The sequence below is a fragment of the Artibeus jamaicensis genome, unplaced genomic scaffold (genome assembly GCF_021234435.1).
Source record: "Artibeus jamaicensis isolate MK-2021 breed Jamaican fruit bat unplaced genomic scaffold, CSHL_Jam_final contig_886, whole genome shotgun sequence".
Taxonomy (NCBI): Eukaryota; Metazoa; Chordata; class Mammalia; order Chiroptera; family Phyllostomidae; genus Artibeus; species Artibeus jamaicensis.
Window position 1 is genome coordinate 399,788 of NW_026522002.1, and position 27,138 is coordinate 426,925.

Here is a 27,138-nt window from a genome sequence, read left to right on the forward strand (position 1 = left end):
TTTTGGAATTTCAAAAGACAACTTTATCCAGAAAGAAACTTGTTGAACAAGACAGAGAAAAGTTAGGCAGCAATTACTAAAATACACTCTTAGCCAGATGACTTAACATTAGAATGACATGAACAGGGGACAAGATGGCACAGGGCCTGAGCTGGGCCCCCACTTGCTCCCTCCTCCACTTCCACCTGCTCCCCATGTGCTCCCCATCATCTAGGACCTGAACTATCCAGTGGAGTCACAGCCACCTCAGGCATCAGTGAGCAGGATGGGCCTGCGCTGCCCAGGGTGTGTTCAGGAGGAAAGTCACATGGACAAGCTGGCTACATAGAGGCAGGCAGGCCAGCAGCACCCAGAGGACAAGAGCAGCCAGCAGGTAAACCTGTCAGGGTGGGGTGGTATTCAGAAGCCATAGATCCCATTTTCTGGACCACATGAGAGATTTCAGAGCTGCCGGCACTTCCTGCTGGATGAGTGGACCCTTTAGTCAGGCAAGAACCAGCATGTCAGGCAAAGGACCCTGTGGAAAGAGACCACAGTGGCAACTGCCCCAGCAGGGGCTTCCTGGGGCCCAGTACAAGGGTGCACCTTGTCCTCAGGCAGCCCAGCGGGGCAGGAAGAGGCAGTGTGGGACCCAGTAGGTCGGGGTGGAGGTGGGGGGGACGGGCCCCTGATCACAGGTGGGGTTTTGGGAGCCCTTGGGTTGGCTGGCACCTACTCTTGATGCCCAGCAGCAGTGGCCACAGGAAAAGCCATTTGCTAAGACATGCAGGCCCCCGGTGGTTGCCAAGACAGGCTTGTCAGCAGAGGCACAACCTGTGATCCTTATGTTCAAGGTCAAACGGCAAGTCAGGTGAGGCGCCCTGCCCCCCGCAAAGACCTCCAGGGCACCTCTGTGCAGCTCCATGGAAGTGTCCACAGAAACACAAACTGCGTTGCAGAACTGGTGAGGCCCAGTGACTGTCTCACCTTGGCCTCAGCCCCAACATGCTGGCCCACCCTGACTCACCCCCACCCCCTATGGCCCTGTGCAGCTTCAAGAGAGCCAAGGGTGCACCTGCCCACCACCCCAGGCCCTGTGAACCAGGAACCCCTTACTTGAGTGCTGACACAGTTAACAAGTAAAACCCAAAGGCTGCTGGGGACCAACAGAGCTGGCCCTGACCCGGGGCTGTCAGGGTTAGAAACGACCCCTTTGGCCTGAGCAGGAGTCCAGAGTGTTTATGGTTTCATTTGGCCCAAAAGTACACCTCTGGGGGCCTGAAGTCATCTTTCAAAAATTACTAGACATGTGAATTTGAACATGCCCCACCCTAGGTCCCTTCCACCAGCCCTCGGCTCCTCCCAGGAGCTCGAAGCAGATGATGGGTGGTTGCGCTTTGGTCTTCATGTGGCCACCAGGCTTCTCAGGGGCTGCGGTTCTGGTGTGAATGGCAGGGACTCTGCATCGAGGGGGCCTCTATGGGCTGCAGTCACATGACTGCGCAGCATGAGTTTTGCTTCCGGGCCTAGAAAGGAACAAAGAGGAGTTGAAGGGGGAAGGGGGCTGAGGAGGCTGTGGTGACCTGGGGACCGGAGTGCTGGGTGGGACAGAGGACCGGAAGCTACCTATCCTTACCCCTCCCAGGTGAACTGTCTGGGAGCAGCTCACAGCCAAGACCACTTCCTCCACACCTGTTCCTGCCACCAGGAAGGTGCCAGACACAAACAATGAGAACGGACCCAGCTGCCCACACTCTCCCTAAACAAGGCCGCCCTGGCTTCTGGGCCCCTGGCTCCTGTTCAGACGCTGCAACCCCATGGGCCACCTACCCCACAACCCCCCTCCTGGGGGGGCAGGCCTCTGCTTGCTGCCAGGGCCTGAGGCCTGGGAAGCTGGCACACCCACCGTTTTGTAGAAGGCTTTCGAGTGGATCCCCAGCACTTCGGACTTCGACACCAGGTCATCTATCTTCTCCCCCCGCTCCAGCAAGGACTCCATGGTGTTGTGCTGCATGAAGGAAGCGGGAGAAACATCTACTCTGTGCACAGTGAGCGGCTGTGAGCCCGAGTCAGGAGAAGCACTTCCCTGGGCCCTTCGCCCATACACAAGTACCCTGGCACAGGTCCGCCTTGCGCATGCAACTGGACCTAGTGACCTGCCTATTCTGCCTGAACAGAGGGCATCTTCCAATTCTGCACAGCGCAGGCTTGAACATCCAGGCCAGGAGAGGCCACCCAGGTGCGTTTCCATGAACTCCCACTGGACCTGGCTCCCTCTGAAGGGCTGTGTTCTGCGGTCCTGACTGGTCTGCACTGGCATCTCTGCGCTCAGGCATCATGAGTACACAGACCCACCCCCAAGGGGGGAGGAGCCTGTGGCCCCCTGAGGGGGTACTCCAAGGGCAGATGCCAGGCCCTCTGAACCTGAGCGCACACATGTGAAAAGACACGAGTGAAGGTCTCACATCCTGGTCTCCACACTGGCCCAGTCACTCGGATTTCCACCCAAGCGACTGGATTCAGATACGGATGGAACAAAAGGCAGCGTGGCCACTGCAGTCAGAGCAGGGCTGGGTGACCACAACCTGCTGGCCGCGCCCACGCATAGTGCAGGAGTGCGCAGTGTCTGCCGGCTGCGGGGCTCTGAGCAGGAGGAGGAGCAGACGGAGCTTAGCTTCAAAAAACTGAATTTCCATATCCAAGTCTCATCCCCAAACCATGTCATCTAGGGGGACCCAGGAGTCCGACCCAGAAGACAGGAGAGCTTCACATCAGGGTGCTATCTTCCTGGGCCTTCTCTGTAGCCTCTCGGGGCCCGATGGCTGCCAGGCACTGGTGTCAGTGAGGGCGCCGGGAGTAGAAACACAGAGATCAGGATGTGCTCCCATGCCGACAGGGAGACCCACAGTGGCAGGGCCACAGCAGTGGCATTTGGGAAGAAACCTGAGCATAGAGCCTGCCTAGGAGCAGACAGGGACCGCAAGAAGTGTCAGAGAGCCTACACGTCCCCCTGCAGCAGACTCCAGAGCTGCTGGAGGGCTTTCAGCAGAAGAGTGACAGCTCGGTGGCTGCAGCCTGGTGGGCAGATGGAAGTGGCAGTTGTAAACCAGAAGGTCTCAGATGAAAACGTGGCATTTCTGACAACTCTGTGCACCCAGCACCCAAAGCCCAGGGGGAGGCGCCTGCCTGCTCTGAGACAGGCACGGGGGCATGAGGCTGGTGGGGCAGAACCACTGAGCCAACTGCCCCTGCTGGGGACCACCCAGGGAGCGGGGATGGAAAGTGGCCAGGCCGGCTCCCAGCTTCGTCCCTCGTGCAGCTGGTGCCACTCACAGGGTGAGGAGGGGGAGACTCAGGGGGTCTGGCTTCGAGGCCCCTGGAGCCCGGGGAGAGGCGGGCCATCCTCTCTCAGAACAGCACTTTGGCTACGACGGCGTGCCAGCCCTCTCCCCCGGACTTCCTCCTTACCAGAATGATCTTGGTCTCATCTAGTTCAGCCTGCACTTTACTCATGGGGTCAGCTTCTCGGGGATTCTGGGAAAGAAGAGTGAAAACCAAAAATGTCAGGACTGGAGAGGCCACCTGGAAACAATGCTCAACTGAGTGAGTGGGACACACTGTGACAGACTACCTAAAAACACAGGACAGAGAAGTGACAGCTGATCTGGGAGCCAGGGCTCCAGGTTCTCATGAAGTTCCTGCAGTTTTCACAGGGACCGGGACTCCAGGTTGTCAGGAAGTCACCCGGGGCCACGGCTATAGGCCAGAAGGTTTCCCATGGCTCTGGGGCGCCCCACCTGGTATGTACTCAAGTAGCCGTCCAGTGCCGTGTAGTCGATGGTAGCAGGGGAGCCAACTGGCCAATCAGTCCTATCGACCTGCCTGGAGAAATCATCCAGCACCTGCAAGACAAAGGAGTTCAGTGACACCGCCTGTGCGCACCATGCCCATGGCGACAGGACTTGGCCCCAAGAGGCTCTCAGGCCCCCAGGGCCTGGGGGAGGGCTGAGGCGGAATGCCAGCACACAGGGAAGTCCAGACTCGGGTTGCTCCTCCCTGAGCACTTTGAACATCCAGAGCCAAGGGCACCCAGCCCAAGACAAACCCCAGCTGGTGAGGACAGAAGCATTAAATTTCTAAACTGCAGGTTCCAGTTTTACTGAGGTTATGGACTTCTAAGAATGAGTACTAGTCCTTCCAGGAATGAGTACTAGTCCTGTTTTCCAGCCAATTCTTCCAAAAGGAAAAATTTAAGCCATCACCAAATTTCATGTGCTCCTAAGTGTATCAGTCCTTTGGGGAACATGACACAGCAGTGTCTTCAAGGACTTCATAATTAGAACCTCATGAAGACCGAACACCAGGCACGGAGCCCACAGGAGGGAAGGGAGCCCCCGGCACTGCAGGACGGATCAGGAGGGGCCCAGGGTGAGCAGGCAGGGCCCAGTGGAGGGGACAGGGCAGAGTTGGAGTCAGGTGTGGCTCAGGAGGAAACGGAAAACACACGGGCCGAGAACTTGGCCACCACAGACCCAGGACCTGTGTCCCAGAGTAGAGATGCCGCCACTGAGGGGCAGGCCAGGAGTGTCACAGTGGCCCTGAGACATGGGCCTGGATGGAGGGCAGCAATCAGGGCTACAGAGGGGGGCTGGGGAGGGCAGGGAAAAGCTGAGCTCGGGCCAAATCTGGACACACGACCTCCCCCAGGCCTCAGGCATGGCCTTCGCCCCAGTCCCAGGACAGCTGAGCTGCAGACTCACCTTCTCCAGTAAAGTGAAGGCCACCCGGGATGGGTACTCGCCGTCGGCAATGACCACACCTGCCAGGCCATCATTGCGCACATAGACGTGGCACAGGTAGTCTGAGGAGACACACAGAAGGACCTTTCACCCACCAGCCAAAGCATCACCATGCTGGGCTGCTGCCTTTTGGGAGGACAGAGCCACGCCGCAGACCAACCACATTCCCTGAGCAAGGCTGGCGGGTGGGCGCTCTGTAGCACAGCTTGGCTGGACGCGCACAAGGGCAGTGCACGTGGGAGCTCGGCCGTTAGCTTGGCCCAACACCCACCTTAGGATGGGGAAAGGCCCTGAGGCTCAGGGTGCAGAGCCAGGGTCTGGGCCCTGTGTCCGGGCACAGCCCTGAGCTCTGGGCCAGGCCCTGCAGTGTCTCGAGGGGAGGCAGCCTTCTAAGGTCCTGTCCCCAAACTGAGAAAACCCTGGTAATCGAAGCAGCCCCACTCTCTTTAAAAGCCTTGCTGTCAGGAAGTTAGCTCTCTGGGCCCTGTGTAGGGAGGGTGGAGGGGCAAGGAGCGAGGCCTGTCCAGGAAGTACCTGGCCACTGCAGGCCAGGTCTGCAGGGTCACAGCCTCTTGTCAAAGCAGTGACACAGTCAGTCTGCAAGGGGACTTCTGCCTGACACCCACAGTCCCCAGGGTTGACTGCTGTCGGCAGGAGAGGACTGTGGCCTCTGAGTGAGTACTTCTTATTTCTATGGCTCTCAGCCTCAGGACTCAGCAGCTAAACAAGGAAAACAAACTAAAGAGCTAAGGAAGGCCGACAGTCCCTAAAGTCAGAAGTGTGCAGAGACAGATGCCAGCGGGGTCGAAGGGGACAGGCGCTCACCACCAACACACTCCGGGTGTCCCCCTGAAAGTGAGACAGACCCAGACATGGGGACAAAGCACACATGCCACACAGAAGCAGGATCAGGTGCTGAGGTGCCAAGTTGAGAAGGTAGACACAGCCCTAAGGGGCGGAGAATCCTCACATATCCATAGCCCAACTGTACCGGTGGGACATAGCACACAGGTCCCACACAGGATGGACGCAGCCACACCACCACCTGCAATGTCACTGGTGCCCACACCATTGAGACAGCCCCTCCACCCTTAGGGCCATGGTCTGAACAACATGCAATAGGCTATTTCTGCCTGAAGGTCACTCACCCCTTCCTCAACTGTAGGCATGACCCACGCCTCTGAAATAAATGCCTAACAGTTCCCACAGAGAGTCTGGACCATGAAGAAGCAAGAGTAACGTCTTTAAGGTTCCTGGTCAAAACCTATGGAGCACAAAACGTGGTGGTTCCTGGACCAGGCGACTAAGGGTCTTTTTCTGAAATGCCTCCACTCTGGAGGAGGCGTTGCTGACTAATCCAAGACTCAGACCAAGCTCTGGGGGCAACTTTACCCAGGCAGCTGGACACCAACGGTGGGCACAGAATTTTGTACAAATAGGAAGAGGAGAAGGACAGAAGAGAGACCAGGTCAACCACTCCTTCACAAGGCAACAGGCTGTCTGCAGCATGGTGGCTGGGCCAGCACTCACTGTGGGGGGCAGACCCTCTTACCTTGTTCTTTGACAGAAGCTCTGCTGCCTTTTGCTGAGCGCTCCACAATCAGCTGGCTTGTGAAGGTCATGAACTCCTGCACACTAAGAAACAACACATATCACCTACTCCTGTCGCCTCGTCCCCAACACAATGGAAAGTGACCTGAGCTTATCCATAAGGTGACATTGCTTCTGGGTTTGATTCCTTTCCCTCCCAACCTCAGACAAATAATAAATGCTCTGTAAATGAACAGATCTAGATAGTTACAAATCATGATGGCCATTCAAACTACATCTGTTTGGTACCCAGCTCACCCCAACCGCCCCCTTCCAGACTTCTGGGGTGTTTCTACAGGCTGTTGTCAGTGTAACGACTTGATCAGAGTATGGTTTGGGACACAGTGGTGAAGCAGGAGCCAGCTTCTGTTCTCAAGGCCCCACTTCCAAGAAGCAGGTCAAATAAACACTGCCCTGGAAAAACACAGAGAACTATCTGGCAGATGCACAGCCAGGTATGGCCACGGTGTGCACCTCAGTGGAGGCTGAGTCACCTGCAGTACCAGTGACGGGCACTGCGGAAGAAGTGCGGGCAACAGCTCAGAGATGAAACATGGCTGGACAAAGGCTTAGGGGGTGGGGATGGGGCTGGGCCAATGACTGGCTGCATGCATGGCACTGGTCCCACAGGAACATCCAGGAAGATTCACAGTGAGTTTTTGCAGAAGCATTTGCAGAGCTCAACAGGCTCCATAAAAAAGTATGAAAACATGTAAGCCAATGGTTCCCACTGACAGAAGAAGGGTCACAGTGCACTGTCTGCTCACAAACAAGCCCATGATGCCACAAGGGCTCAAACCAAGCGAACTGCCACCGACTTCTTTCTGGAGAATGAGCCCTCCTCAAGAAGAGCCTCGAGAAGGTCTTCAGGGGGTGTCCCAGGAGAAGCGGGCTGTCATGGCAGGTGACAGCTCCATGCACATCACTGCCCTGGAGACCATACACAGGGACAAGGTGTGGACGTGGAAGACAGTGATGCTTACGATCCTGATGCTGTGCTGACCTAAGATGTATGTGTCTGTGTCTCAGTTTTTAACAAAAAAATGTTTAAAAGTTAAAACCACTAAAAACTTACAGAAAATAGCTTGTAGAGTGAGAATGCAAATAGGATGCTTTTGTACACCTATACAATGTGTCTGTGTTTTAGGCTAAATGTGATTATAAGCATCAGGTGGAAAAACTGAGAACTTTATAAATTAGAAAAGTTACACTAAGGTCAACATGTTACTGAAGAAACAAATTTAACATAGATCGGTGCAGCCCGGGTGTTTAGCATCACAGAGTCCACGGCCGGGTGCAGTCCTGGCCACATGTTCTCTCACCACTGACCTCAGATTCACTCACCTGGAGCCACTTGCAGTCCTGCAGCCCCCATTCAGGGCTAGCGCCCTGCACAGGCACACCACGCTTATCTTCTATACTGTGTTTCCACTGTACTCTTCCGTGTCTCAGTGTGTGCATGCACGCAAACACTCACCACCCTACCACAGCTGCCCACAGCCTTCCGCACAGCTTGGCTGAGCAACAGGCCGCACTGCCGTCTAGGTGCAAGTGCGCATGTGGTGTTTGCACAGTGACAGTCAACTAATGACACATTTCTCAGCATGTCTCCCTGTGGCTAGGTGACACATGACTATGATTCCTTAAAGAAGTCTCCTAATAACAAGTCCTTGCTGTAAAACCTCAAAGAGACAGAGGCAAGGGCAGCACAGTCCTCAGACAAAGAACTGCATGTGCTGAGAGAGCTGGCATCCAAGGGCCAGGAAGGAGAGCCAGGAGACCCTGGGAGGTTTTAAGCATGGGGCCTGGCCATCCTCAGGTAGGTGGGATGGAAGGGAGGGGCCCGTGAGAAACACAGCCGGCTGCAGCACCTGTTGTGGCAGTATCAATCCATCATCTGACACAAGCGTGCATGTCCCGAGCTGGCGAGGTGTCGGTCCCACACTGAACACCAAGAATCAGCATTCACACACAGGGAAGCACAGGGAAGGGTCGGAGGGAGCCAAGTCGGCACAAATGCAGAAAAGCAGCCACAGGACACAGCATGGGGGCCAAGGCCTGGAGAGTCAAGTATCAGGAAGATACTTTAAGACTGACCAAAAGAAGCAGGAAGCTTCAACAGAAGAAAGTAATTGTTTTGGATCTTGCTAGCAAGCCCCTGTTCTCATCAAGAACAAACACTGACCCAGAGCCATGGCAACAGTCCAAGGGCAGATTGCTGCTGGCTTGGAAGTAGTGACCACAGCAGATGCTGTGGGTCCCTCTCCTTTCGGGCCTGGGTCCCCTCACCTCCCATGGACAGGCTGCCAGTGTCTGTCCTACTGCCAAACCCACCTGCTTGTAGGACGGGCCCCAGAAAGACACAGGTTCCCAACCTGTGCTCCACAGGCTGTATGTGTCCCAGGATGGCTACAATGTGGCCCAACACAAACCCATACATTTACTTAAAATGTGATGAGGTTTTTTTGTGTGATTTCATGTCACAACATATTTTATGTGTAGCCCAAGACAACTCTTCTTCTTGTAGTGTGGCCTGGCAATGCCAAAAGGTTGGACACCCCAGGAAAAGTTTAAAGCCCTACAAATGCCTAGCTTGCTTCCTTCCAGGTCTTGGTGTAGAATGCTTTTGTAGCAGGGGCCCAATGTAAGAGGCGTACAATTTGGGTTTGAGCCCTGGCTGGCTGTGGTGTGTTCTCTTTGGGCCTCAGTGACGTCACCCATAAACGAAGGGTCCGCCAGCACCTCTCACAGGGAGCTGTTAGGATACATGGACTCTCAAGACGTGGCAGCCGAGTGTGGAAACCAGTCGGTTTCAAATACAGATTTCTGCGCCTCCACCTCCTAATTCAGATAACCGGACACGAACCTGGGGGATCTCGTTTTCAAAGTCCCCTTGTAATTTTTACATGGCAGGAATATGAAAATCACCGACTTCAGAGGTCTTCGGAGCCTACGCCTCCATGAGCGCCAGGATGGTTACTGGGAGGTGAGGTCCGCTGACCCAACCGAGGAAGAGGCCACCGCCGGGCTTCACCGCCTGGGCCCCCTCCGCCCCCGGTGACCTCCCCAGCCTCCTCGCCCTGCCACCCCCCACGACACCCCGGTCTCCCTGCCCCACCCCGGCCTCCGCGACACCCTGGTCCCCAGCCCGCCAGTCCTCGAACCTGGACCGCTGGAAGAAGCTGAAGGACGACACGTCGGAGGCGGCCTTGAGCAGCGCCGCCTTGGGCTCGCCTTTGTAGAGGACGCTCAGGCAGTACAGCTTCATGGCTTTGCCGGGGCCGCCGGCCGGCCCGCGGACCGGCTCGCACGAGCAGCCGCCCTCCGCCCCACGAGACCCCAGCGGCCGCGGACGCGTCGGTCTCCGCTTCCTCCTCTGGACTCAAGGCCCACTTCCGGTTCCGGTCAGGGGACACCGCCCCAGGCTTGCAGAGCGAGTCAGCGCCCGGTGAGTGGGGGTGGGGGGTGGGGGGGGAGAGAAGAGAGACTGCCGGAAACACGCGGCGAGGGGCGGGGTGCGAGTCCGAGCGCGCGTGCGCGTGACCGAGGCCCCGCCCCTCGGAGCTGACCAGTGTCGTCTGCTACCTCCAGGACCGATCCGAGTCCCTCAGGGCCTCCCAAGCTCCAAGGCCGCCGTCCTCTTGCTGGAGTGTGGAGACGAGGCTCGGTCCATGAAGAGACGAGGTAGCAGTTCCCTCGAGGCCTCGGTCGCCAAACGGCACCGAGCGGTCAGAGAGCGTCTTGCAGGACAGACGCGCGCACAGAAGATGATGAAGCGGCTGGGGCAGAGTCCACGGACGGGGTCAGACGGAGGGCGTCAGCGGTGCTTTGTTCGTTTCCGCACCTGTTTTCGGGGTCGGCAGGTGGCACAGCGCCAGGCAGGACGGCTAGCGTCAGCGTGTGCGTCCGCGAGAGACCGGGCTCTCCGTACTCTGGGCCCCAGGACCGGCTCCCCGGGACGGCCTCTCCGGCACTCACAGGGGCGCCTGTCCTCTGAGGCCACCCCTGCTGGACAAGGTGGGCACCATCCCTTCCTTGAGGCCTAGCCCTGGGGACCCCGGCCATGCAGGGACCAGCAGCCAAGGTCTGGCCGCTGGGCTGTTTCACTGATCCGAGTGATCCTCCGGCCAACATGGTAAGGGCCCTCTATCGGGGCCGTGCGGAGGTGTGGTCAGGCCTCGGAAAGAGTCCAGGGCCTGTCATGCTTTGACGTATTGATTGTTTTGAGTTAAGGCATTTCAGGAACAGCAGGTGCAAGAGGGCACTCTGAGTCCCCTCGCTATTCCTGAAAGCAGGGGTTAAGCCCCCGTGGAGCGTGTCCTCTCTGTACCAGGAGGAGGGGATGCATGCCCAGCACCTGGGGTGGAGGGAGGCCAAGAGAACTCTGTACAAGCAGACTTTGCTAGTCACTAATCCACAACTGACTGTCCCTGCCCAAACCTACTCTGAACACATGGTCACTTAGGCTTGGCCTGAGGATGGCATCCCAACCCCCACAGGGCTGCCCTGCACAGAAACTGTTTGACACTTGAGAGAAACGATGTGATTTGCACGGACAAGGGAAGTGAACGACCCCAAGCAGAGTTAAGTACAAACTTCTGGTTAAACAGGGCAGGTTGAATGCACAGGTTTGTATGAACCCCCTGGCAGATCTCCACTCAAATGACAGAGAGCAGCAGAGCACAGTGAGTGGGCAAGGTCACCCCGGGGCGGGTAGGTGTAAGCTGGGAGAGGCATGGTCTTTGATCGGGGCTTAGCCAGATAAGGGGCTCGAGCACAAGTGTCCTGGAGAGGCCCTCCACCTGCTCCCCAGATTCTCTAGCCAGGGAAGCACCACCTTTCACCTCACCCCAGGGAGCAGGATACTGGGCTTTCCTCCTGGAAAGTTGAGGGGTCAGAGCTTCTGCCCCCTTTGGAGTTGCCCGCAAAACCACCCATGTTTCTGGTCCCTGTTGGGAAAATGTGCCCTGTGAGCCCCCTCTCAAGGTTCTGGTCAGTGTGCAGTGTGGATGCTTTTGGGTCAGGTCCTGTGCTCAGGGAGGGCTGAGCTGTGCCTGGGCAGGAGGCATGTCTCAGCCTCTGTCCTCAGCAGGAGGCTGAGACCACGAGCCCTTGGGAGCCGTGGCCACTGCAGATTACAGCCCAGTCCTTCGGCCACCTGGCCTCCGTGGCCTTGTTCTTGTTCGAAAGGGATGATCATACCAGCCCTTCCTGCTGCTCCTGTACCAATCGAATGACAGAATGATACAAAGTTCTTTGTGAATTACAATGGTTTTAATCAGCATTAGTTATAATAACAACTTCTCTTAATAAATACGTTGCCTTTCTTGCCATACCTGGTGTGGCTCAGTGAATTGACTTCGGGTCTGCAATCCAAAGTGTTGCCAGTTCAATTCCCAGTCAGGACACATGCCTGGGTTGCAAGCCAGGTCCCCAGTAGGGGGCACATGAGAGGCATCCACACACTGATGTTTCTCTCCCTCTCTTTCCCTTCCTCTCTTTCTAAAAATAAATAAATAAAATATTTAAATTGTATATGTATACATATCCTCATTTTTAAGACTAAATCTATCAAATGTGTAAGATCTACATGAGAAAAGTAATAAAACTCACCTGAAGTACACAAAAGGACACCCAAACTAATGGAGCAGCACCCCATCTTTCTGAGTGAGAAGAGTCAACATAGAGATGTCAATTTTCTAACATGAACCCCTAAATCCCAAAATTCTGTGCATTTCTTATGAAATTATCAATAGCATTATTTCATAAAACAGAGTAAATACATTCTCAGATTTATATAAAAAAATAAAAAGCTCATGGTAAAGAAAATTTTGTAGGAAAAAAAGAAGGCATGTTGGCTGCACCAGATATAAAAAAGACTAGAAAGTTAAACCAACAGAAAGAACAGGCAGAGGGTTGGACAGAGGGCCACGGCACAGGCAGAGCTCAGGCCAAGGCTGGTGGCACCCAGAGTCTCACCCCTCATCAGACCAGTGTCACCCACAACAGAGGCACAAGGTGCCGCTCCTCGTCCCACGCCCAAACCACGGGGCTGAGTCATCCTGCATGTTCCCTGGCTGGTAACCCATTCTAGACAGCAGCTAGACCCTGAGAGGCCCAGGGGACAACGGAAACCTTCCTGACAGGAAGAGAGTGGAAGATGGCTTTGGTGCAGCTGCTCACAGCCCTGTCTTGCCTTCTGGGGCCACAGTGTGTTCCCAGAGGCTCTGGGGAGCTATAGTTCCAGAGCTGGCTATGTGGCCTGTGGGTTCACCTGCTGGATGACCAGACCCGAACAGTTTCTTACCCGAGAGAATAACACAGTGACACTCGAGCTGTGATGCAGCTGACTTCACAAGTCCATGGGGAAAGGGCACTGGACTGGCACTTCACACCATGCGTGAAACAAACAAGGACCAAAGTGTTAACCACCAAAAAATTGGAAAAAATACTGGAAGGAAATGTAGGAGAACATTTTTTAAATTTGGGGTGGGAAATGCTTTTCTTCAAAGCAAAGATGGAAATTCATACAAAGGAAACACTTCTGTATGATGAAGGGCACTATTAATCGAGTTGTCAGCTCAGCAATAGGCTGGAGGGATGAGATAGCATATTAAACATAGGATTACTCAATATTGTAGAGAGAATATGAAGCTAGTTTATACAAATTGAAATATAAAAGATAATTCAGTAACAAAATAGTTCAATAACATGAACAAATCATCTTCGGGGAAAAATACAAAAACCACTAAGCATATAAAAAGCATGTCCAGCCCTGGCTGGTATGGCTCAGTGGATTGAGTGCTGGCCTGAGAATCAAAGAGTTGCTGGTTCAATTCCTAGTCAGGGAAAGTGCCTGAGTTGCAGGTCAGGTCCCCAGCAGGGGGGACGAAAGAGGCAACCACACATTGGTATTTTTCTCCCTCTCTTTCTCCCTCCCTTCCCTTTTCTCTAAAAATAAATAAAATGTTTTAAGAAATACAAAAAGATGTCCAGCAAACAGTTAAAACCACAGTGAGATACCAGTTCAGCAGCAAATGATGATTTATCATCTTAAGGATTGGCTGGCATGTAACCAAACACCGACCGTCGGTGGAAAGGTGAGTAAACTGGTGAGGTGTCGGCCGGTAAGTCCTGCCCAGCAATTGGGCTCTGGGAACTATCCAGGAGCATGAGCACATGTAACCCAGGGAAACACAAAGATTTGTAACGGAAAACTTCAAGTGCCAAGAGACCACGCCCAGGAGGCTGGTCTCACCAGCCGCTCATGCTCGTAGCCTGTGCTGAGCCTGTGGATTCCTCGGCCCCCTGCCCTGCACTCACACCCGTCTCCTGACTGAGAAGTGCTATGAGCATCATGAACACACCAGGTCGGATGGAGTCAGGCCAGAAATTCCCATAAGGTCATCTCTGGGTCCCATTTTGCTCTAGATATGAGTGAACCCCTGAGCCAGCAGCCCCAACCCCCTGCTCCACTGCCAGGGTCTTCCCACTGCTGGTATCAGTGGACTGCCTGGTCCCCTGGCTGAGGCCAGGTCTGTGGGCCTCTGGCTGGCCAGGCCCACTATTCTGGCTCAGACTACAAGGCAGTAGCCAAGAAGGCAGTGACAGAACTTGTGGGTGCCCCGGGCATGTGCATGTGTGGCAATGCTGGTGGCCAAACAGCCCATGCCCTGTCCTTTGGTGCCCAGATTCTCAGGGGCCTCTGTTCTTTAGGACGTGAGTTTGGAAGCCCTTGTGCCTGTCCTGGGAACTGGACAGGTGGCGCAGCCTGCAGTGACGAAACCACTGTGCTGTTGCTATGGGGATGGGGTGGGGGCCTTCCACCGTCAGCCTGCGTTTTCTGCATGACAGCTCTAATGACAGGCGGCCAGCCCCGCTGAGGCCAAGGGCTGAGCAGGGGCCCTGCTCCTGGTTGCCATGGCAGTGCTGGCCCTCTCAGGCACAGGAGGCCGCGCAGCAGAATGCCCCACCACACACCTGGTCTCTGCACAGCTGGCCGCAGCAGGAAGTGTTGGGTCGTGGCTGGGTCCTGGGAAGCAGGTTGGGGTATGAAACAGTCACCTTCGGCCTAATTACTCCAACGCTGCCTCAGCCACAGGAAGGGACGGGAGATTTTCTGCTGAGTCTGCGTAGAGGCCACCACACCGCCCAGTTCAGCACAGCCTGAAGAGAAAACTGACCAGCCCTGGAGCCCAGTGATGGCCCTGGCCTGAGGAGGCCTCTGTGGGGCAGGGTCCCAGCTGTGGCCCTGAAGACAAGGCTCGTAAGCTCGCTGGGGATGATGAAAAGCAGGAAGCTCTGTGATTGAAGCACCAGCCATAAACCAGCCGAAGGTGGACCGGTTTCCCAGACACCAGGGCCGGCTGACCCTCGGAGCGGAGAAGTCTTGGGACATTCCTACTCGGAGACCTGCTGGGGAACGCAGAGGGGTCCCAGCTCGCACGAGCTGGCCACAGGGCCAGTGCCGGATGACAGTGCCAGGATGGAGAACGCCATGAAGGAAAAGGTAGCTCTGCCTCCTCTGGCTGCAGAAGCCTCCGAGCTGTGTCCCTGCATCCGGTGGTTGGTTTGGCACAGGCATGCGCTTGCTGCTCAGAGTCTGCCTGAGGCACAGGCCCCTTAGAAGGACCCGCTGGGTGGGGAGTCCTAGGCACTGACCTCACTGGCAGAAAGGCCCTTCCTTCCAGCAGACCAGGTCCCCCTGCTTCAGACTCCAGCCGGTGACCTAGCAGTTAGGCAGCCAGGGGACCTGGGGGGTGACTTCTGCTGGTTGGAGGGTCTGGGGAGGTTAGAGCCTGGGACAGAACCAGCCACTCAGCCACAAGATGATAGCTAACAGACAGGACAGCTGGTTTCAGGTGCCCACACACCCTCAAAGGAAGCTTCGTGAGGAGCCTAAGGACTGTTCCTCCTGACGAGGAGCAGAGAGCAGTTAATTTTTGTAAATCAAAGAAAAACCCAGACACCCTCTGAGCCAGCCCTGTGCCCATGCAGTGAGCAAGGAGACTGTGCAGGGCACAAGGAGAGGGGCCGGGGCCAGGGCTGGAGTGCAGGGGGCACAAGGGGCAAGGCCTGGCAGTGCCTGAGGCATAATCCCCTCCTCACCTGTCGTCCTTCCTCCTTCTGGGAAATGATGATGTCAGCACAAACCGTGGCTGGCCTGTTCCCGGCAGAGCTGATGACGTCAGGAGAAACCAGCCAGCCCAGGTTGGGGTGCCCCCAATGTAGGCAGCCAAGCCCCTGCACTGTGGCTGCAGGCAGCCACCGGAGGAGAAGTGAGGTGGCGTCTGTGGCACAAGCACAGTGATGGCTTGGGGTCAGTTCGGGAGGCCTGTGGCAGCCACAGGCTTAGGCAGGCCCATGTTCCTTCCTGTTTGTCCCAGGGGACACAGGTCTCCACCTGGCACAGTGTTTCTGCTCCAGAGGCAAGTGGGTCCTTGTCTGGGTTTGAGAGCCAGGCTGACTGGTCCGGGACCAGGGTGGAGTGAGGCACATGCCTTGAGGAGGCAACAAAACCTCAGTCCTCAAGACAACGTTTTAATGCAAATTCTAAAGAATCAAAATTAATGCAAAAAGTTATGATGAACAGAATACCAAAATTCTAAGAAAAGACCAGGGAGCATGGCTGGCCGGCGGCTCCTGCAGCTGAAGGCCAAGGTCAGCCAGGGCAGCCCTGTTGGGGCCCCTTCGTCAGTCCTGGGTCAGGGTCCTGCTGGGAATTCGAGCTTCACTGCCCAGACCAGCAGGCCCAGCCCTGGGTTCCCTGGGAAGTGTGACCCATACCCCGAGACAGCCCTTGACCTGGAACAGTGCCGGGTTCACACTGTTACAGTTGTCCCCAGCAGGCCCTGGCTGTCCCTGCCCCAGGCTCCCAGGAGGGAGGCACTCAGCTCCTTTGGAAGGGACTATGTCCTGCTGGTCTCTCTTCCTGTTTCCCTGGTTCCCTGCACCTGCGCTGACCTTCGGGTCTTACCTGGGGTCACCCTTCTGTGACCTGCAGGACTGTGTGGCCCCAGGATCATTTCCAGTGGCTTTCCTTGGGGATAGGTAGATGTCAGCTCAGCCCAGCATAGGCTCCTTGGGGGCAGGTCTTCTCCCACCAATGCTGCCCTGAAATGGAGCCCTGGGGACCCCTTGGAACCTTGGTCTGAACTTCCCCGTCCCTCATGTGGGCTGGAGAGCTCCCCTTGAGCACCTGAAGGGCAGGAGACCTGCCACTGGCCGAGTGTGAGTCAGCTCTGGCACCAAATGAAACATTGTGGATCGGGCAGCCTGGACAACAGCTCCTGAGGCTGAAGGCCAAGACCAGGGAGCCGGCAAGGCCAGTCCGGTGCAGGCCCCTTCCTGGCTTGCAGACACCACTTACACCTCCAGCCGTGTCCTCACAGGGGGAGTGAGGGGCGCTGGCTCTTTGTCTTCTCATAAAGATGCTGATCTCATCAGGGTACCCCCTCAGGGCCTGTCTACCCCACCCCCCAGAGCCCCACCTCCACGTGCTGGCTCACTGGGGTCAAGGCCTGGACATGAGGCTGTGGAGACACAATTCAGTCTAGACCATGGGGCGGGGGGCCCAGCCCTGAAGGAGCTGATTTCCCTGCGTTCAGGCCGCCCACGGCCCCGGAGGAGGAGGCTCAAGGTGGAGGGAGGCTGCTGCTTGCCCAGCCTTCCTGCCCTTGCAGGGGGCAGCTGATGAGACCCTGCCTATGGGGGACACGGCTGCCCACGGACAGGTGTCCTGGCACCTGGTCAGGTGTGCACTCAGTGGTGTGGGGCTGGGCAGGGAGGCCGTGACCCAGGGGAGCTCTGCTGGCCACCTGCACCCCTGCCCTGCAGCGAGGTGCCTCAGAAAGAGCATTACAACCCCCATCAGGGCCCTGGTGACCAGCCCTGAGCTGAAGCTTGGACAGGGGCCAAACCCATGTGGCGAGGGCGGCCAGGCCACGCAGAGAGGGGCATTTCTGCAGAGTTGCCCTGAAGCCAGCCCCAGGAGAAAGGAGGGGCAGTGCTGGAGCCTACCCTTGGAAGGTCCTGTGAGGCAGACGGCGAGCTCCTCAGGTCCCCATCCCCAGGACAGAGGACTGGCCCTGCCGGCCCCCCTCTCTATGTTTACCTTTCCTTCCTGTCCCCTGGGGTGGACACTGGCCCTTGCCCCCTTCAGGGGTGAAGACAGTTCTCTCTTTTTCTCTCTCTGTCTCTCTGTGTCAAGCTTGGATGCAGAGGGATGAAGGGCTGTGGCCAGGATGGAGTCGTGGGAAGGTGGTGGCTGGGGGTGGTGAGTTTGGCTCAGAGAGAAGCCCGACCTGGTCCCAGAACCTGGTGTGTCCAGATCTGCTGGCAGGGCAGGGCTGGGCCTCCCGTCGCCCCTGCCTCGCGGTCCCAGGGCACCATCCTGCAGGGCCTGAGTCTTCGTAACCCTGGGCCCAGGTAGTTTGCCAGCACGGCCCTGTCGAGCGCTGAGAGTGACCCCTTCCCCCTCCCTCGCTGCCTCCCACTGCCCGCTAGACTCAGGCGGACGCTCTACCATGTGCCGGCCTGGAGTCACTCACATGTGGTTCCTGCCTGCAAACAGTAATCTGCTTCTCACCTCATTAACGGGGCTTTTACTGCGACTCGTCGTGGGCCAGACCTTGCTTTGGGCATTTTCGTATCCACGTTTGTAAAAACTAACTGAACCCAGTGTTCCTGGGAGAGGAAGGTTTTGACATCTACTAACATTTTTTCTATTTGTACCCATCGAATTAGAGTTTTCTATGTCTCCTTGAGTCATAGTGATAATTTTTATCATTCTGAGAGTCATCCACTTTCTCTGAATGTTTAAACGGTGCTGGAGCAGGTTGCGCACATGCCTGGCGTGAGACATTCAGGCCGTGTCCGTGGCTGCCCCGGGCGGCTTCTCGCCATCCCCTTTCATCCTCGATCAGACCGAGTGTTTGCGGTTTCACTGGTCTCTCTAAAAACTGGGTTTGGGGTTTGTTCCTTGAGTTTACTGTTGCTTTCATTTGTGTGTTTTCTGTGTAATTGGTGTCTGCTTTTATCAGCCTTGATTCTTTTATTCTAATTTTCCTTGGGTTGATTTTATTTTCTGTGTGTTGGGTTTTTAACATCCTGAGCCAACTGCTTTGCTTGTCGATGTCCATTTACCTTGTCGAGCACCGACTGGAAGGTGTCCCCACCCCAGGGGTCCTGCTACGCCGGGCCCCCTCGGTGTCTCTGGGGCTGTCACAGCCACGTGTCAGCCAGGGGTTCACACCTGACTCAGACTCCTGTCAGCCCCGCCGGCTGGGCATGCCCTCGGCTCCTGCCAGGTTCAGGCCACCCCAGATACCTGTGTTCCGGCTGACCGCCAACACTGCCTGCCGTCCCCTCTGTCTGGAGTGTCCCTCACTACCTGGTCACCTCTCATGCACTAAGGACACCAGGAGGAGTTGAGAACCCCTGTCCTTGACCTCTGGAAACCCCCTCAGTCCCTTCCCAGCTTCCCAAGGACTCGAGTGTCTATCTGTCCATCTGTTCATCTGTGCAGCCGCCTGCTGTCCCTCTGCAGGACTAAGCTCCTTGAGAACTAAACCCTAGTCACCTGCATATCTTCCGATGGAGCTCAAATCAGGGATCCAACCATTAAATCAACAAGGGACCTGGACTCTTACTAACCTCTGCCTTTGCTTGTGGGTGCCACCATTCCAGAATCAGTTGGGTTGTGCAGCTGCACCTCCTGCTCCCCTGTCGTCCCAGCAGGGCCCATGGGCCTGGAGGCCTGGAACGGCAGCCTCAGGATCCAGGCCTCTGTCTTTCAGGGACTTGCCGCCTCCTATGGCCTCACGGCCCTCGGCGTGCAGCCCGCAGAAAGGTGAGGACAGCTGGACCTGGAAACGCTGGGCTTCACTTCTCTCGGATTCCATACTCGCAGCTCCCTGCTCAACAGGCGCAGTCACCCGGGCCCCAGGGTGCCTGCCACCTCTGCTGTGCCCGGCCTCTGTCCCAGATGTCCATGGCCCGACTTCAGCCTCCCAGGCCCCGACACAAGAGCACAGCAGACTTGGGCACTGTGGTGCTGGCCTCAGGGCCACCCTGTCTCAACGCGAGGGGTGCCCATGCCAGGGTCCAGCTGGTGCCAGGAGCCACAGGCCAATGGGGGAGGGACCAGCCCCCTGGGACCCCCCACCCCTAGGCCCTCTTTCCTCCCCGTGAAATGTTACATGTGGCACTCTGACCCATGTAACTATGGCCTTCCACCCTTCAGAGCCTGGGCTTCGGAGCCTCTGCACAAAAACAGCAGATAAGGCCCTTTTTAAAAAAAATCCTCAACTAAGGACATGCTTGTTGATTTTTAGAGACAGGAAAAGGGAAGGAGAAAAAGAATAACACCAATGTGGGAGATAAACATCAACCAATTGCCTCCTGTACACCCCCCACCCCCAACCAGGGGTCAAAGTGCAACCCAGGCATGTGCCCTGACCAGGAATCGAATGGTGACCTTTCAGTTTATGGGATGACACTCCAACCAATTGAGCCACACTCGCCAGGGCCCAACCTCTTTGTGGGTTTTTCCTGGATTTTTAGACATTACTCCATCAATACACATTCACTGCAGAAAATGTAGGGAATACAGATAAGCAAAAAGGAAAGTAAAATCAATCCTATTTCTACCACCAAGATCATTGCAACCATCATGTAGCTGCGTGTCCCCCCGTGTCCCCCCGTGTCCTCCCGTGTCCTCCCGTGTCCCCCCGTGGCCAGGGGCCTGGGAGGTGCAGCAGGGGCTCTCCTGAGGCCACAGACGAGGCGTCGGTGCGGCTGTCTCACCTGCTTCCCCATGGTTCCCTCTCTTGCCCGGCGCGGGGGAGCTGCCCGTGGGCCCTGCGTGTCCTCCTGGCCCGGAACCCGCCGCCCCGCAGAGTGTGCAGAACCCAAGAAGGGACAAGGCAGACACCTCCAAACTACTCCTCACAATTTCTGCAACGTCCCGTTTGCCACGCAGGCTCAGCGTGCACAGCCTGAACGGGCTCACTCGGGGCTGCACACAGAGGTCTGGGAAGCCACTGTGCTCTGTTTTGGGACAGGGATCAATTGTGCCACAGGCTTCCTGGGAGGTGACCACCCTGGCCACCATCAGGAGAGCCTGGCACTCTGTCGAGCCACCATCCCTTGCCCGCTCGCTTGGAGACACCCGCCAGTTTTAGCAGGGCTTGTCCCGGGTGAGATCAGTTCCCACCCAGAGGTGTAGGGGCACATTGTTTGCTTGTGAGGCTCTTTCTGTGGAACAGGGAGAAATTGCTCCATTAGCGTGAAAGGTGGGCAGCAGCTCCAGGGTGCCCTCAGACCGGTGGTTGACTCCGTGTGATCTCCAGGGTTCCCGAGGGACTTTCTGGCCTATGAGCTGCAGAGCCGGGACCTTACCCACTGTCGGTGGCCTGGCCACAGACAGGGGAGACTTTGGCCGGGGCCCTGATGAGCCCAAGCGCACAGCCACTACGCAGGCTTCCAAGACAGAGGGCCCGAGGGCTGGGCGTCCACAGGGAGGACATCGCATTTGTGCAGAGCCCTATGAGCAGCCCTGTTTGGGGGAGATGCTGGGACTCCGTGAGCCTTTCCTGGTCTGGAAGACGGCAGTGCCGGGGCCTCCTCCGGTGAGCCGGGCTCAGGGGTGAGCCTCGTGGAGAGGGCTGGCCTCGGGGCCCGGGGTGTCGCCGCTTTGAACACGTGAGAGACACAGGCACGGGGCACACTGCTGGGCCGGGCCCAGAGCTGGAGTCTTTGCCTGCTCAGCACACATGGATGTTTGCATCTGTGCGTTTTTCTCGTGGACTTGGTCAGCCCTTTGAGACCTTCCCTGGTTTAAATGTTAAGTTGTGAGGTCTTCCTAGAGCCATGGTTCCTAAGTTAGGGTCTGCATTCATCAGGAATGCTCCAGGCTTCAGGGAATCAAAGACCTGAAATGTGCCTTCCAGCATCAGAGTGGAGGTGAGGGTCTGGGGCTAACTCCAAACCTCAGTGACACATCCTCAGGGCCGGCCCTGTCCCCCGACCCTGTCTCTGTTCTCGCCCACCTGCAGTTGGCTAACAGCTTTCCCTTCAGCCTCAGCTCCTTGGGGTTGCAGGGCAGCTGCTGCCTCTTGCACGCTGTGCTCCCCAACGTGGAGGGCACTGACCTCCCAGAAGGCACTGTGCTGCTAATGCCTGTCATTGGCCACATTTCCAACTTTAAACCAAGTTGCCCGCACAGCGGGATGGGACAGCTGTGCCTGGCTTAGGTCCCCGGGGCCTGGGGAGGGACTGCCTTCCTTTAACATGCTGGCCTCTGCCAGTGTAGCTGTGCTGCCTCCTGGCTGGATTCCCCGTGTTGGCACCCCACCTACATGGAGGAGGAGACCCTCTGCTCTTATCCAAGCATCTTTTCTTGCCTTTTTGGTTCAAATAGCCAGTGACTGAAAGTGGCCGTCTCTGCAGGCATGTGCACCCTCGTGCAAAGGGCGTGGGAAGCCACACCACCATCCAAACGTGGGAGTAGAGCAGTGCCCCGCTCCCTGGGGGCACCTGGGCTCGGTGTGCACGCGTGCTTTCCCGCCTCAGTGTCAGCCCCAGGGCGAATGGCCCAGCCCCTCACAGAGAGGCCAGCCACCCCTCGTCCTCCACACAGGCTGTCCGGCCTGTGTTGCACCCACCTCCTGGCTGCACCTTCTATCTTCCGGCCACCCACACCTTCCCTCTGCCCTCTGCCCTCTGCCCTCTGCCCTCAGCATCGACCCCAAGGCGCACCTGTGAGGCTGTGGCTGCTCTTAGAGCTCTAATTGCTCAGCTGGTTTTCACTGTGGAGGTTTGAAGAGATGGCCAGCCTGGGCCAGGGCCCGAGGGTGAAGGAAACCCTCAATGCGAGTGGGGAGGGCCGATGCCTGTACCATGGACCCCCTGCACCCAGCCACGCCCCTCCCCCTGCGCAGGCGGAGCAGATCCTGGCAGAGTTCCGGCTGCAGGAGGAGGACTTGAAGAAGGTGATGAGGCGGATGCAGAAGGAGATGGCCCGAGGCCTGCGGCTGGAGACTCATGAGGAGGCCAGTGTGAAGATGTTGCCCACCTACGTGCGTTCCACCCCTGAAGGCTCAGGTACTGCAGGGGGCCAGCCGGGCAGCTCCTCAGGGGTCGGCCATCCCCCAGCCCTCCCAGTAGCTCTGTCCCCAGCAGCCCCCAGACAGGGTCCCAGTGGCCAGGCCACAGACAGCCCAGTGCTCACCAGGCACACCCGGCTCTGGCACCTGTAGGCTCATGGTGGCCTCGGGAGCCTGGCTTTTCTCATCTGACATCGAGAAGGTGACTCCCTGTGGTCATTGCCCCTCCCCTGAGTCCTGAGTCTGGGTCATTTCACTAATTTTTCAGTTGAATCCTGAACTTGGGGTGACTTCTATTCAGGGCAGGGGGTTCCCAGGATTTCCCCGTTCACCTTTGACCCCTTGTGCCATTCCTCTAGTCCTGCAGCCCTGGGGTCTGCCTGCCTTCCCTCCTCTCCCTGTGGGTGCTGCCCCAAGGCTGACGGGCTCCTCTCTGGCTGCAGAAGTCGGGGACTTCCTGTCGCTGGACCTGGGCGGCACCAACTTCAGGGTGATGCTGGTGAAGGTGGGCGAGGGCGAGGAGGGCCAGTGGAGCGTGAAGACCAAGCACCAGATGTACTGTATCCCGGAGGATGCCATGACGGGCACGGCTGAGATGGTGAGTGGCCTCAGCATTTGGTCAGCACTGGAGGAGCCGCCTGTCCACCTGAGTGGGGGCTGGTCCTCAGCAGCAGCCAGGGTGAGTGGCCAGGACACCTGGACGCAGCAGAGTTCACTCGGGTGCCTGAGGCAAAAGTCATAGTTATGGCCAGGGAGGAAGTGCCTCAGTCCAAAGCCTGAGGCCGGTGACCCTGTGACGGAGCACAACTGTGCCAGTGACCAGCCCGTCTGCAACTATTCTGTCCCTGGGCTGCCCTCAGCAGATCAGGGGCGGCTCAGGGCCTGAGTCCCCACAGGGAGTGAGACCAGGAGTGAGGGACTGACCTCAGCCCTGAGTTGGCTGTCCTGGGGGCTGACGGCTCAGCACAGGCTCTGGGTGGGGGTGGGGGGCAGCAGAGACCCACCACTGTGGCTATGGCTCTTCCAGCTCTTTGACTACGTCTCCGAATGCATCTCTGACTTCCTGGACAAGCACCAGATGAAGCACAAGAAGCTGCCCTTGGGTTTCACATTCTCCTTTCCCGTGAGGCATGAAGACATTGACAAGGTGAGGCCGAGGGAGGCTGGGCAGAGGGATGTCAGACCAACGGATAGACAGATGGACAAACGGACATGCACCCCAGAGAAAGGCACCCTGTGGGAAAGCACCCTGGGTTCAAATTGCGCCCCACCACCTGCATTGTGACACTGAGGGAAATGACATCAGCTGGTGCTCACTGTCTACCTTGACATCTCCATGACACGGCACTGCCCGCACCCCCATCACAGATCAGGGGGCCGAGCTAGCAGCTGGCCTGGGGAGGTGGCAGCGCGGGGCCTCCAGCCAGGCAGGCGGGCTTGTCCTGCACACCAGAGTGGGTGTCACTGTGCCAGGCGCCGGGGCCGAGGCTGCTCCCTGCCTTCGAGCTGGCATGTGAGCCTGGCACAGAGACACACACGTCAATCACACACGTCACACACGTGCCAGCTGCACTCACACCTGTCTGTGGCACAGACCTCACAGCAGGACAGTGTCAGGAACGACGTCTCGCGCCCACAGCACACTGAGCACCAGGTGGTTCCCTCACCTGCCGGGGGTGCACCGCAGGAGAGGAGCCCCAACCCCACCTGAGCAGCTCCCCTCCTGGTCGTGTCCTTTCTCTGGGGCCGAGTCTCTGGGCTCTACCAGACAGTGCCCTCCAGTTTCCCAGCCCCAGCTCTGCAGAAACACACACAGGTGGTTGTGGCAGACTCCCTCCAACCCTCTCAAAGCACCAAGAGCCTCAGTTCGTCAACCTGCCCTGTGGCCCCAGGCAGCCTCCCTTCCCCCCTGTCCCAGCCCTGGTCAGCAGCCACCATGGCCCCCCATCCCCTCAGGGTATCCTGCTCAACTGGACCAAGGGCTTCAAGGCCTCAGGAGCAGAAGGGAACAACGTCGTGGGGCTCCTACGAGACGCCATCAAGCGGAGGGGGGTGAGCAGGCACCTGCCCCTGGCTGCCCTGCCCCCACCCCCTGTCTCAGGCCAGGAGGCCAGGGAGGGTCTTGTGGGTGCCCCCTCAGGAAGGGGTCTCAGCCTCCCTGTTGGGCTGGACCAGCCCAGAAAAGGCTGAATGGAGACCCCAGGCCCCACCGACGGCACCTCTGTGCCTCTCGGTAGGACTTTGAAATGGACGTGGTAGCGATGGTGAACGACACGGTGGCCACAATGATCTCCTGCTACTATGAAGACCGCCAGTGTGAGGTTGGCATGATTGTGGGTAAGGATTCGGGGCACACTGGACACGCTTCCCTCAGTCCTCCCAGCTGCCCAGGCAATGGGAGGAGGAGGTGTTCCAGTCCCTCTCAGGGAAGAGCAACAGCTCAGAGATGTGGGTTCACCTACCCGAGGTCACACAGTAAACCCAGGCCCTGTGTGCGCCTAGGAGAGCCTTCACACGGGGCTGGGAGCCAGGAAGACAGGGAGGGCGCAGGGGCTTCCTGGAGGAGGAGGGCAGCACATGGAGGAACGGCAAGCTGCGGAGGGCGGCCCCTGCCCCCCAGGCCCCAGGTGGTCTGTTGCTGCCGCCCCGCCCAGGGACCGGCTGCAACGCCTGCTACATGGAGGAAATGCACAACGTGGAGCTGGTGGAAGGGGACGAGGGCCGCATGTGCGTCAACACCGAGTGGGGCGCCTTCGGGGACGCTGGCGAGCTGGACGAGTTCCTGCTGGAGTACGACCGCGCGGTAGACGAGAGCTCCCTGAACCCCGGCCAGCAGCTGTAAGCGCCCCCTGCTGGCGCACACGGGCCGCCACACACACAGATGGGCTTGTGTTTAAGCGGGTCCGGCGGGAACCGCACAGTGACAGTCCCTCCGTGTGCAGGCTCACCTCTTCCTCCCGCTCACACGGAGGCGTGCCCCTGCGTGAACCGGGAAACCCTTGGACGTGAATGTTTCGTCCTCAGAAAGGGAGTCCATGGGTAGACGGGGCCAGACCTCCCTCATTCCAACAGGCACAGGAAGGCTCCGAGGCGCTCCCCCAGCCTCATTAACTGGGTTGAACCTGGAGCTCCCCAAGGCACGGGCCTGCCCATGACCCCAGAATAAATGCAGCACCTTGCGGAATGCTGGGGACTCGCAGAACGCAGTTGGTCTGGAATCGGGCTGTCCTCTAGGGACCACCTCCTGCACCAGGCCCCTGCTAATTCCTGCCATCAGCTTTGCCTTGGGCTCCAGAGACCTCTGCTAGGTCGCTAGGTCTGTAGCAGTTGATGGGCTTCAGGCCCAAATAATAGAGGCTCACAGTGGGGCAAGAGGGGCGCAGGGCTCAGGAGCCCTAGCGGGTGCACCCCAACATGACCCCCAACCCTCTGAGGCCTCCTTAACTGTGTAACTGGGCAGTGAGGACAGCACCCCATCTCATGGGCCAGGATCCCTGTGGACTCAGCCCAGGTCTGGTCACAGATGGTTTTAGACCCGGACTGAGGCCCCTGGTGGAGCTGGGGCGGAGTTTCTAACGCCCCAGTTGGGAGAGGAGCGAGTGGGTGGAGGGAGGGGGCAGGTCTGGCCCAGTGTCACAGTGCCCCTTGGGACCCCGCCTCCGCGGGGACCTCCCCACTGGGGATGACCTGATCGCACTTTGCCCAGGTACGAGAAGCTCATCGGCGGCAAGTACATGGGTGAGCTGGTGCGGCTGGTGCTGCTGAAGCTGGTGGACGAGAACCTGCTGTTCCACGGGGAGGCCTCGGAGCAGCTGCGCACGCCCGGAGCCTTCGAGACGCGCTTCGTGTCACAGGTGGAGAGGTGCGCAGGGGTGGGGTGGCCTCCGGTCCCCAGAGGAGCCTGAGCCGCCCCTCCGTGTCTCCCCACCCGCCATGGACAATGTCTCGCTTTATCCACACAACAGAGGCAGGGGCAGGGTTGCCCACGTTAGAACGAAGACCCTGGGCACAGAGAGGAGTAATGACTGCTTACTGCTGGTCGCTGGCAGAATCCGATCCACTCCCCGTCCCCACACTGATTCCCAAGTGCTGGCCTGGCTGCAGCGGGCAGGGGCAGGGGACCAGGCCGCTGCTGGGGGGGACAGGCCGGCCAGGCTGAGCCACCCTCTAGCGCCGCCTTTCCCTCCACCACGCAGTGACTCAGGCGACCGCAAGCAGATCTACAACATCCTGCGCACGTTGGGGCTGAGGCCTTCGGCCACCGACTGCGACATTGTGCGCCGAGCCTGCGAGAGTGTGTCCACGCGTGCCGCGCACATGTGTGCCGCAGGGCTGGCGGGCGTCATCAACCGCATGCGTGAGAGCCGCAGCGAGGATGTGATGCGCATCACCGTGGGTGTGGACGGCTCAGTGTACAAGCTGCACCCCAGGTGACCCTGAGCTGGGGGCCCACCTCCACCACATGGGTATGGGTCCCGAGGGCAGAGCCCAGGCCTCTGTCTCCACCCACAAAACACCAGGGGGGACAGATCCTAACCTGGGTTTCTATTTCTCTTCCCTGAGGCCAGGTGAAGGGGAAGGGGTCTGATAGGCTTGCTGCAGCCCTGGAGGATGGGTCCGGGTGGGGCCACGTGGGAACAAAGGGAGGAGGGACCTCAGCACTG

General features: G+C 57.9%; 2 protein-coding genes across 2 annotated transcripts in view; one reads left to right on the top strand and one right to left on the bottom strand.

Moving 5' to 3' along the window:
• Nucleotides 1-10,472, bottom strand: YKT6 (YKT6 v-SNARE homolog). The gene is made up of 7 exons (XM_037150279.2): nucleotides 9,533-10,472; nucleotides 6,331-6,413; nucleotides 4,740-4,840; nucleotides 3,777-3,881; nucleotides 3,448-3,513; nucleotides 1,886-1,987; nucleotides 1-1,505 (listed from the first exon to the last, which is right to left on the bottom strand). Exons 1-7 carry the CDS (start codon nucleotides 9,634-9,636, stop codon nucleotides 1,470-1,472), a joined length of 597 nt encoding a protein of 198 aa, XP_037006174.1. The 5' UTR covers nucleotides 9,637-10,472; the 3' UTR covers nucleotides 1-1,469.
• Nucleotides 9,635-27,138, top strand: part of GCK (glucokinase) — an 18,642-nt gene continuing 1,138 nt past the window's right edge. The window contains exons 1-11 of the mRNA XM_053654806.1: nucleotides 9,635-9,728; nucleotides 9,960-10,170; nucleotides 14,682-14,877; nucleotides 22,310-22,472; nucleotides 22,918-23,072; nucleotides 23,502-23,621; nucleotides 24,431-24,526; nucleotides 24,712-24,811; nucleotides 25,129-25,312; nucleotides 26,181-26,336; nucleotides 26,671-26,904. Coding sequence (XP_053510781.1) covers nucleotides 9,635-9,728; nucleotides 9,960-10,170; nucleotides 14,682-14,877; nucleotides 22,310-22,472; nucleotides 22,918-23,072; nucleotides 23,502-23,621; nucleotides 24,431-24,526; nucleotides 24,712-24,811; nucleotides 25,129-25,312; nucleotides 26,181-26,336; nucleotides 26,671-26,904 — 1,709 coding nt within the window. The remainder of the gene's footprint in view (nucleotides 9,729-9,959; nucleotides 10,171-14,681; nucleotides 14,878-22,309; nucleotides 22,473-22,917; nucleotides 23,073-23,501; nucleotides 23,622-24,430; nucleotides 24,527-24,711; nucleotides 24,812-25,128; nucleotides 25,313-26,180; nucleotides 26,337-26,670; nucleotides 26,905-27,138) is intronic.